General features: G+C 36.2%; 1 protein-coding gene across 1 annotated transcript in view; it reads right to left on the reverse strand.

The window, feature by feature from the left end:
• Positions 1–12,331, reverse strand: part of LOC104622570 (low-density lipoprotein receptor-related protein 1B-like) — a gene marked incomplete at both ends in the record, with an annotated part of 82,351 nt that overhangs the window by 49,047 nt on the left and 20,973 nt on the right. Inside the window, 3 exons of the mRNA XM_010289401.1 lie at positions 3–72; positions 3,269–3,417; positions 4,222–4,410. Coding sequence (XP_010287703.1) covers positions 3–72; positions 3,269–3,417; positions 4,222–4,410 — 408 coding nt within the window. The remainder of the gene's footprint in view (positions 1–2; positions 73–3,268; positions 3,418–4,221; positions 4,411–12,331) is intronic.

Consider the following 12,331-nt stretch of genomic DNA (forward strand, 5'->3'; position numbering starts at 1 on the left):
GCCATCTCCACAGTCATCGACAGTGTCACACTTCCACCAAAACGGAATACATTTGTCAGTTTTGCAACGGAACTGTAAAAGGAAGGAAAGAGAGAAGAAAAAAGTTTTTACATGTATATTTACTTCCAAACAGAAATAGTATAGTTTATGAAAAATTAGATTCACTGCTTAAATCATTGTTCCATTAATCAACTCTGGCTGTTAATTTTGTAAAACTTATTTTTTAAATCTTCTTTGTTTTGGAGATGCGTTTCGCTGAGACTGCCACTGATACAAATCATTGTAGTTTCATTGACATTGCTACACTGACTTACAGTGCCCCCGCCACAAACCGCTCATTGCATTTTGCTACATTCTATGCTTCGATTCTTTAAGATCTTATTCAAAACAACCACTTCAGTTCTTAAACAGTCTTTGTAGGCTGTTGAAGCAGACTTAACATAATTTTTTCCAGATACATGGAAACACCCACAGTTACAGAAAAGGGCCTTAACGTGCAGTGTTGCACTTGTATACAGTAGTTCGTATATCGTTCGAATTAAATGAGAAAACCAGAAGCTAGGCCTTCCAACCTTTCAAAAGGTTAAAATACTCAAAGAAAAAAGAAAAACCCTTTGCAAGACCCTGGCAGTGCCTCTACTCTGAGCTCAGGCAAAACTGTACCTTTGCTCTGACTCAAGGAGGACTGCGAACAAAACAAAGAGTAGACATTACTTGCTGCAATCTTCTAGGGCTAAACCTAAAATCAGAGTGTGTTATGTGGCTAATGCTAGGGAGAAAAATCTGGATAGACTATCAGCAACTTTTACAAAATCCTATGTTTCTCACCTGGTGTCTGTGTGAGCACAGAAAGGAAGAAAACCAAGAGGTTTAGACGTGCAAGACATTTCATTTTCTATGACTAGGCATAATTTTTTTATTTTTTCACATTTTTAAAATCATTGATTATTCAATACAGCCATACTTAAAAAGTATATTAAATCTGGTGCATTAGCTCGGTTTTATCTTTTCTGCCAAGAAAATTTAGAGTTTCATGGCCATTTATGTAGTAGGACCTATAGTTGGAGCTACATCATTCTTGTACCAAGTTGAGCGGCATGCTGTATAACAGGTTGGGTTTGAAAGGAAGCTATTCTAAACTGTTAAACTGTTCCACAAAGGTATGAACCTCAGAGTAGCTCAGCAGAAGGCCTTGAAATGTAGGAGTCAAACAGAAACTCAGACAATTCTCATTCTTAGGATTTTCTACTTGCTGGTGTAGCCTTCCTGCTGCTTAAATCGTTTTAAGGTGCCAGCCTTGCTCTGCTCACCATAAGGGGACTTCAAGCTGTTAAGATGACATTATGAATTTAATTCCAGGAAATGGGTATTAACTCTTAGATGCTCTTATGCTCTGCATGAAAATGCTTGCATTCCTTCTAAACTGGGGAACCAGACAATTTACAAAATCAGGATCAGTCATATGGGTGTGCCTGGAATGGCCTGAGTCCTGGTGTTATAGAGCATGTTGTGTTTTGTACTAAACAATTTCTCATGTCAGATCAGCTGCCAAAAGACAGGTGAAAGTCTGTAGACATGCAAGATCAGTTTATCAGCCATCCAACATCTTTTCATCAGAAATAGCTAACAGTGGGTGTGTTGTCACGAGCGATTACATCATAGGAACAGCTATGATTTTACAGCATCATCTGAAAATCTTAAGTAACGAAGTATATTTTTGCCACTGATCTCTGCCTCTGATGCCCTCAGAGTGATGAATTATCAAACAGTGAAGAGATTTCAAAATTGGAGGAAAATGACTGATAACCAATGTCAGCTTGTAACTGTCTGCCTGAAGCAGCTTCTTCTATTTAACCCTGTTCTCCCTCCTATGCAATCCACAAGTGATAAAATATTGCTCCTGGAGGATGTGATGCTATCCTTCAATTCAGACTACCAATGAATTATTTAGAAAGAAATAGAGATGTTAAATCAGCTGTTAACATATAAATTCACTGTGAAATAAGCTTCCAGTGCCATTTCAAGAAAATTTAATATAAGAAAAAAAGAAAAAAAAATCTGTTTGTTTAACCAAACAAATTTGAGAAGCTAGGTATGGGGGGAAAATAGGTAAGAAATTCCTCATTTTATAAGTGTTTTACACTTTCTTTTTGTGCATCACTTAATAGGAAGTAACAAGCAGGCAGTCTAAACAGAAAAGAGGTGATGAACATAATAAAATCACACCAAACACTACCTTAAGGGAACAGAGAAAAAAAGTGGGAAGGTTTCTTAAATAACAATATCACTTGAATGAAACTGTACACCATTTATTAAGATGACCACTGTTCCCTAAAAATTAAGGGTAAAACCCTTTCCTTAATGAGTATAGACAAAATACGTGATGATGTAGAACACTGTAAGAGATCATTAGCATACATGTAATAAAGACTACTAGAAAAGGCCATATGTACTATTACAATCAACAATTAATTGTCTGGGTAGAACAGTCCAAAGATTTTTGTCAGAGTGGTTCTCTTATAAGAAAGCAGTATGTTCTACTTAATCTACCTTATGAAAAAAAAAAACACCAAACGTTTATTTCAAGTACTAGAGAACCACAGAATCACAGAAACACTAGGTTGGAAAGGACCTTCAAGATCATCAAGTCCAACCATTAATCCAGCGCCACCATGTCCCCTAAACCATGTCCTGAAGCGCCACATCCACACGTTTCTTGAACACTTAAATATCCACTTCCCATAAAGAATTCAATGTTTTAATTGATGCAATCGTTAATTAATTCCATATTCTATCATTTCCATTTCAGCTACTGAGTTTTTTTTTAATGTAACCCTATCATTTACCTACCTAGATAACTGGACTGAGCTTGTTTTCTTGTATTAATGTAAAGTTTGTTCATGCATGAATACTCCCTGTTATATACACTTTGTATTTTTATGTTTCACATTTTATCCGAATGTTTTTTCAAAGCAATTTTTCTGAGTTTAGTGGCTGTATTTGTTCTAGTGACTGGCAGAAACATCCATATTTGAAAGGGAACAAGTTCAGTACTCTCTGGAAAAAAGGCATTTGCAAGTCTATTTTCAACTAATGGGATAGCCTTGAAGATGAAATGCTTTAAATGCACCCATGAGTTACCTCATCTTCAGCTTCTTTGACTGATGCTTCCACATTTCATGGGCACCAGCATTCATTATTCAAAAGCAGGTGGAAACATGGTAAAACATAATCCCTGCTCCCCGTTCCCCCATACCTATGCACTTACCTGGCTGGCTGTGCAGTTTGATAAGCATGTCTTGTTATCCGCAGCAAGGTAAAAGTTAGTGGGACAGGCACAAGTATACATCTTGTCAGGGGCTAGAAGGCATAAATGACTGCAACCACCGTTGTTTACAGTACACCGATGTTTAAAAACTGTGGACAGAATAGGAAAAGAATATCAGAGCCTATTATTTCCGTACACTTCAGGGTATCTGATTTATAGAGGAAGAAAAATGTATTACACACACTATTTTTACAAGGGGACGTCTCAAATCAAAAACCCCTAAGGGGCAACCTTTTCCTTTGCCTTTAAGCTATTGTCTGTTGTATGCAAAAAATAATTATCACTATGGATGTAGATTCAATACTGAAAGAATGAAGAAGAAAAAAGCACTAGGGTCTTATTTTTTTTTAATAATGAGACAAAAAATTAGCTTATCTAGGCCAAATGCCAAATTGTATTTAGTTACAATTCAAATACAGGGGCATCAAGAGATCAGACACAATCATAACATCTACATTTTTTGACATTCCCTCAGTCCAACAAGTTTCTAAAGAACGGTATTCTTCTCTATTATTAACATTGTCTTACTTTTCAAATAATAAGTTTAAATGTTTTCATTACACACTATTCCCATCTTGATAACCGGTAACTTGTACTGTAACGCATCTTAACAGTTCCACAGTTCCAGTCAGTATCTGGGTTAATTTTTAAACACCCGGATTGGTATCTCGTCAGTGACCAACGTGTATCACATTTATTTAATACCAGATGTACTTACAACATTAATCATGGATTTATGTTTAAAAATGCTAATTTGAAAACTTCCGCAACTTGAAACAAAACAGGAATAAAAATAAATCACTGCAGATAAACAAGCTTCCATTAACTCAGCAATTGGCTACTAAGTGAAACACATCAATGTGCTGTATGGAAAGCATAGACAGAATAATTACCATCAGGTTGCCTATAAGAATGATACACCTGGATGTCTGTTATGGTATGCCATGAGTTAATCAGTGATAGTCTGTCTGATCCAGAGGTTTTGTGGGCACGGCTGAGTGATTTGGTTTTCCCGTCTGTCCAGTAGATGTAGTCTTCAAATAATGTTAGTGCAATCACCCCTGGAATATCCTGATTAGGGACTGTAAAAAGAGATGCAAGATTAATGTTCGCTCTTGGAAGACTGCCAGTTAAAATATTCCATACTGCATGGGCTGACAGATACAACTGCTATATAATGTCTTGAGAATAATTGTCATGACAATATGTCAAGCCTAGAGGGTTCTTTATTACCAGTTACGATAAAGATGGATGGGGTACGAACTCTGCTTGCTTAGAATTAGTTGGCCCAATCAGTGTTAAGGAAATGAGAGAATTTCAGTTAACAAAAATCACCTCCAGATTCTAAACCAATGACATGTTAAGCTTTAAAGTAGTACATAAAATAAATATAACATAACCTACTCTTAACAGAAGGCCAATATTCATTTGCTGTTTTAGGGGAATAAAAGTTATTAGAAAACATCCACAACTAAGGTATACGCGTCCAGATAAAATGTATTTAACACCCTTTAAGAAAATTGATAGTATCTTATTTTGGCAAAATATACTGACGAGAGAGATGGGAAAAAGAAAAGTTTTGCATTAAAATAAACATAACAGTAAGAGGGCTTATTGCTTATTCCTAGCATAACCAACCATAAAATTGTAAAAAACAAAATAAAAAAGTGATGATACCACCCCATTGTTACAATATCTTAGGGGAAAACAGCAAATTTTTTTTATTGAATTTATTTTTTATTAGAAACATCCACAACTAAGGTATACGCGTCCAGATAAAATGTATTTAACACCCTTTAAGAAAATTGATAGTATCTTATTTTGGCAAAATATACTGACGAGAGAGATGGGAAAAAGAAAAGTTTTGCATTAAAATAAACATAACAGTAAGAGGGCTTATTGCTTATTCCTAGCATAACCAACCATAAAATTGTAAAAAACAAAATAAAAAAGTGATGATACCACCCCATTGTTACAATATCACAAAATGATGAGCCAACATAACTTTTAAAAGGATGTAAGCACAAAAGGGAGAAAAAGCTTTGGAACGTTCTTTATCCTACTGTATACTCTTTAATCTTGAGCTATTTGTTCTTGGTAAACATAATCTGAGCTCCATTTTTCTTTTTAATGTATATAGCTGTAATCATAAATGTCACAGGATAATATCTGACCACAATGGTCGATTCGTAAATTGTAATCTTTTGTTGCTGAATCACTCTAATTACTGATAGAGCTGAAAAGGCAGATTAGAGTAGCTGAGTCTGCCATTTATAGCCAGCATATCCTTTAACACCTTTACTTTGTTTTCCTAGATTAAAATAGCTTCATCTTTTTACCTGGAATATGCTTAAAGAGAGTTGGCAAATCTCAAATTCCAGTTGGAACATTTCATAGTTCACTGACAACTGATGACTGATACTATGTATAGGCAACGACAACTTAGTGAATCCAATGTTGTATACAACAGTCTTGCCGATAGTGAACACCAGTGTAGGGTATGTTGCCTTCTGGTCAAGGAAACCTTGCTTCTTAGACCTGAAATTATTTTCCTTTGTTGGATGTTTACATATAACACAACAATCATACTGAAATAAGAGTATGATATCCTTTTAAAGATCTTCAAGACTTTTCTAAGAAATTAGTCAAAGTGTAAAGAAATCTCAATTTTGGTACTTACTACATAGGAAACCTTGGCATGGTTCCTTACATAGTATAGTACCCCCAAGAAAAGCTCTTATAAATTCACTTATTTGTAGAATCACATTGAGAAAAGGGCATTTACAAACTAGATGTGAATCACTTCCCATAGCGTGCTTGTTGCTATCCTGTTCCTCCGAGCGAGGAAAGGAAGAATGCTTGAAGTACTTTGAAGTACCATTACTTTTAGTTTTGCTGCCAAAGTAACAAATATCAAGTACAACAAAACACGAATACAGAAACTATAATCACAGGTATTTCCACTATATTGAGTCTTTTCCCTTTTTTCTATTTTTCCTTATTTTCTCACCATTGGATTTATCAGAATAAATTGCAGAAAACCCTCATAGATACAGGAAAACACCCAAAGGCTAGAGCAGCGTCTGTCTGTCCACTGGAAAACTTGCATGTATTACCACCTAATTAGATCAACTACTTGCATGTTAATTTTATCCCCACTTTGCTCTGGAGTGAACGAATTAATTCCCTCGGTGGGGAAAATAAGCTTTAAACTAGACAATAGTACCCAGCTTCACCCCTACATGTAGTATGGAGAGTGGGGGGACCTCCAGCACTGCAAACAGTGAAACAAACCCTGCACCTAGTCACAACCAAGCCTAAGCAGTCAAATCCCAGTCGTTACCTGTTTTTTCTTATGTTCTTTTGCTTTACATGGGTGATTTTCCTTGAACCTTCTTCAGAGATTCCCTAATCTCTGCATACATCTTTGATAATGATTAATTCTATTTAATACTGTGCCAGAAGAGGCACATATCTCTAATTTTAAAAAGTGAATGATCTTTAAATTCATAATTATTAATTAGGAATACTAATTATCATAACATATGCTTACTACCAGATTACTGCCATTAATTAAGGAAGGACAGAATTTACACATTCATGTCAAGGAAATGATAATTCTGAATTATTTCTCAAAATCTGTGTACGTGCATGTGCTGTGAGAGAAACACCTTTTGGTTTCAAGCACTATCCAGTATTTCAGCGGATCCCTGAGAAACTGGAGTCTCTCAGACTTCCTCTGTTGCCACTCTCCCAGTTAGTTACTTTATTTAAGTCATTCAGTTGCTTTATTGTGCTACTATATTTACCATGGGATTCTGAGTACATCTGGGTACAATCCATTGTGCTATTTTTATATACAGAGACTTAGATATATTAAACTCAGCACTTTTTATTTTAGGAAGATTATAAACATTTGCTATTGAAAGTTTGCTTGTAACTTCTAAGTCATATGATTGTGCCACAGTACAAAAATCAAAAGTCAAGCAGGAATTTTAGGCACATCTGCAAAACTGCAGGAAATTCCCCACTAATCTTAAAGGGCAGTTTCTAATGAGAAACACAAACCAAGCTGACAGAAGCAGCAGGAAGGAACAGCAGAAACTGCCACTCACGTGAAATCGTGACCCTATCCCTAAAGCTATTTGTTTTATTTTTGTTTTGATTTCTGGAAAAATATTTGTTTAAATAAATGATGATCCTTGCTGTTGATCAAATTAGAGATGTCAAAAGGTACCACTCCAGTCTTTATAAGCAAAACAAATGTGCTTTCTCTTTTGTCTGTTTTCTCTTATTCTGATCACAGTTAAGATTAAAATAAGAATAAATGGGAATGTAAAAGCCTTAATGCATATCAAGAGGATTTACATACAAAAATTATTTTGATTTAGTCATCTTTATCGTTCCCCGCCAATGAAAAATACATCTAGCAGTCATCTTCTTTTTAGCCATCCAGGAATTACAAGTAAACACCATACCCTGAGTATAGACATAAGAGTAAACGCTTAGTTTCATTTCTGTCTCTGTTTCTGGCTTCCCACATAATTTATTCTAGCTTCATTTTAATGAATACATCAAAATTCAGATGAAACTTTATATTCATGAACTAAAGACGATTCAGGAGAGTAACACATACTGTCCGAATTGTCTCATCACCCCTTATTAATAGGGAAGCGAGGTTAAATGTGTGGCATAAAATGTTAAATACTACAGTTATAGCACTGCATTTCAGAAAACTGTTCATTGACTTAAGTACATTTTTTATTTTTTAAAGTCAATTCTGTAAGTACCAGGTTTTAAAAAGCTCGTATCTTCCAATTATGTTAAAAACAAAACCACAATATTAAACATAATTTAACAAATGTTATACTCTCTTTTTTTTATGTTTTTAAAAGAAGTATGGCAGAGTATATCTGTTTCTAAAAACAGGACTTTCCATTAGTACCAGATACTGGTCAAAAGTTGAAACTGTCAATGGTTTAAACACTTGCAGATTCGGGCTGTAGTTTGTCCTGCCACTATTTCTTATTTCTAAGTGAATTTGTAAGTTTAATGGGCCTCTGCGTTAACATCAACTTTTCATTAAGCAACGTTCAACACAAACTTGATGAAAATTCTTTCAGGAGCTTGCACCTTTTATAGCTGTAAAAACTATATATTGTTGTGACTACGAAACTGTCTTGGTTTAGCCCACCTGCGGGCTAAGCCCCAACACTTGCTCTAGCCCCTGAAAACCCGCTCTCAGCTGAGAAAGGGAGATGGGGGGGGAAAAAGGAAATGTGAAATAGAAACAGATTTAATAAAACAACAAATCTAGTATTAGTACTAAAGCAGTATAAAGTACACAGAGTTATACTCAGCCCAGATAGTGGTCACGAGCTGGGCGCTCCCAGCAGCGAACGCTGGTCGGCGGACGCTGCGAGCGGCACAGCTCCGGCGCAGGGAGAGCCTGCCTCGGGAGCAGGGCGACGGGCGAGACCCTCCAGGGATGGAGGATTGAAAGAGCCGATGCCAGCAGGCTCCCCAGCTTATAGTGAGCTTTAGACGTTTAGGGTATGGAACATTTCTGTTGGCTGGCCCGGGTCAGCTGCCTTGGCCTCCGTTCCTCCCAGCTTTAGCACCTGCCTGCCTCAAGACTACCGGAGGCCTTGACCGCTATGGAAACCCACATACCATGGCTGGCCATGAACTAAACCAAAGTGTCTTCTCAACGTTTTTCTCACAGTGATGGGTGCTGCAGTCTTCTCAGAAATGCAGCTTTCCCAAACAGAAAGCTGATTTTATGATTCTATCCCAGCAAAACCACAACAGAAACTTAGAGAGTAAGTTATTTAAAAAAAAAAAAAAATCAAGGAAGCAATGAATGGACTGTGTTAAACAAAATAGTACAAGGAAAAAAATCTAAATAAAAACCTACATGAAGTAAAACACACAGAAAGTAAGTATAGTATCACTTGATACAAATATTTTTTATAGAAATTCTAGGGCTGACCATAAAAATATACAAATTCTTAAGATGTAACAATTAATAATAATTAAATAATATAAAAACTCATATAAAAATTCTTCTAAGCTGACTTTAAAACTCAAAGTATTCTCTCGCAGTTGGTACATCTGTGAAGGCTGAAAGAAGTTTCTGAAAACCGGCATTCAATGACAGCTAATTCTGATTTACTTTACTGTTTAAGGAATAGTTCTATCATAGCTGAATATTATTTTTCTTTAGTGTAACTTCTAATATATAATAAACAATCAGAACTGTTGACATGTAATAGGTTATACAATCTACACTTCACATCAACTACGAAAGACCAAAAGAAATGAACACAACATTGTGAAGGAATTTTTACATTTTATTTTCTGATGGAACAGTAAAATAATCTCTCATGCTCTTTATTCTTTGCCTTTGAGGCCATCAGGGTTTCAAGCTTTCCAAAATTTAAGGTGGTGACAGCTATTGATTTATAAATGTATGCAGTAAAAGAAACACCCACTTTCTTCAGCCATTCCTTTGACTTCAAGAGAACTGTCACTGCATTACTGATCTACTGCTTCATCAATGATGTACATTAGTTACATGTTACAATACTAATTGCTAACCTCACAGCATGCATTATGGTGTGAATCACAGTTTTGAACAGGACAGCAAGACTAACTGCTCTCCTTTCTTTGGCAAACACTGTGAAAATGGACTATTTTCTGTAAATTGAAAATAAAGCCAGGTTAGTCATAACTGATAGGTACCTCAACTTCTCCTGCATCACCTATTTGAAAGCATTTCATCAAGAAGTCTACATGACAATCCTTTTAGTAAGAAAGTAATATATTCTGTTAAACACAAACATTACATTACACCAACATTAGGGTCAGATCTCAATCATCAAATTCCTGGAGAATTTAAATAGTCATAGTTTAACAGCGAGCCATGAGAATTGCACTCAGTATTAACTACTTTCTAAAATTACCTATGTATTCAACAGTTTTTTGTTTTGGTTTGGGTTTTTTTTTAAGGTTTCTCATAACACTGTCACCCTGTGGCCTTATGAAACCTTCCAAAATTGGGGTAAGCAAGCCAAAGCCCAGTCCTTATCTCAAAACACTCAGCAAAAATAACTAATAAAATAACCCACCTGGAGACCAATAATCCACTGGATACAGCTCTAGCAGTCCATTGAGTATTTTACTAGATGAGTACATACTACACATTCTTTTTTCCCCTCATTGTTAGAGCATCAAACCCTTAAATAATCCCTGTAACCCATGTGTATTCCTTTTCTCTCGGATGAAGAAATCTCAACAAGTGTAACTGAAGTGCAGTGCAATCAGAAAAGGGATAACTGCCCAACTGCCACAGGACTCGGACTCCATCATTGTGGACAGGCACACTGGACAGCTGCTATGGCGTAAGCGAGGAGGCGAGAAACGCCTTTAGCCCCTTTCATAAGTCCTTCCTGAACAGTTGTTACTCAGCCGATTGCTTCCACTGAGTCCCAAACAGTTATTTCAATAACTCAAGTTTCTTAACAGCTTACAATATAGTAAATCTGAGAACATACATGCCAGTTTTCATATACTGAAACATATGCTATGTATCATAAATGAGTAAAAAATGCTTTACTTTGTGCCAGCAACAGAATCATATTAATTAAAACCAATACTTGTTTTAATTTCCAAGACCTTCTTATTTGTGTAATAAAATGCATTATGGGGACATATGCAACAACTTACTCAACAATTATGAGGGACAAAACACATGGAATGCAAAATCACCACACTAAGTAATTTCTGAGGAAAGACTGCACCTGAAATTTGCTTTTGTGATTCCCTTTTCCTAGCACATCCTCCTCCTGCCAGAGATGGAGGAGACCCTTGCAATCCCTCCTTTTCTAACAAGCCTTCTACTGCCAGCTCTAGTGCTCTACTGAGGTTTCATTTTATACATAAATCATGGATTCTCTTACACCGAATGCTAATCCCAAATAGTGCTTGACCAAACAATAAGATGAGAAATGTGGTAAGAAAGAAGGTAGAAAAGAGAAGGAATGTACAGGCCTATCAGAAAGCTGCAGAAAACAGGAGGAAGAAATACAGGTGGGTAGTAAAAAGGAAAAAAGGAGAGGCTTGCAACAGATCAGAAACAGTGGAAAACAGAAATTATTAGATACTTGAACACAAATAAAAAGGACGATAACATACTAAAGGGAGATAAAGAGCTGCATGAACTTAAGGGAAGAAGAGCCACATATCTCCGTAAGAGGGAACACGATTATGTAGATAGTATAGATAGAAGTATGCACAGATGTAAAATGTACATATCTCTCTCTCTCTCCTGCATTTTGTACTAGTTCTGATCCAAGAAGATAAATTCATATGCTGTAAGTCATATTTTCTCTTGTGTGAACTCTGTTGCCCTTATATTTTCTCTGTACCTCTACATAAGCATAAAAAATATTCATTTGTTTTCAGGGGTGAAAATCATGCCATCTAGGATTTCTTAACTACAAAATATGCTTACTGAGGAAGCCACACAGAACTAGTGAAGCCCAGTTGCACTCAGCTTTTATTGAAACACAAGTATTTCCAAATGTAAAAGCAAATACTTTTAACTAAAATGAACAACAACAACAAAGTCTCACTGTCAGCTGGTAAAAAGTCACGTCCCAAGAAAAAGTGTCCTTAAAAAGGACAAATGCTGACCTCCTCTAACTAATAAACCTTACAAAAACATCTGTACTTTGTCATGTCCACCAAGGTTAGATTTTCTTTGGTGTTCAGCTCCTGTTCAAGATGATGCTGGCTAATCACTTCCAAGCTAGAATGAGGTCTCTCCCTTCCCTTTCCAAAAAGAAGGGACTGCAACCTTGCCATGTCCTTGTGCCAAGTCTACAAGAAGAGAAGGGGTGAAAGATTCCTGTCAAGCTCCTCCCAAAAATTCATTCACGCAGCTAAAGTTCCAGTGCTGGTAACTAAATGCTAAAGGTAATTAATTGTTGTTAAGCAATA

Source organism: Phaethon lepturus, unplaced genomic scaffold, assembly GCF_000687285.1.
Source record: "Phaethon lepturus isolate BGI_N335 unplaced genomic scaffold, ASM68728v1 scaffold1956, whole genome shotgun sequence".
Classification (NCBI taxonomy): Eukaryota; Metazoa; Chordata; class Aves; order Phaethontiformes; family Phaethontidae; genus Phaethon; species Phaethon lepturus.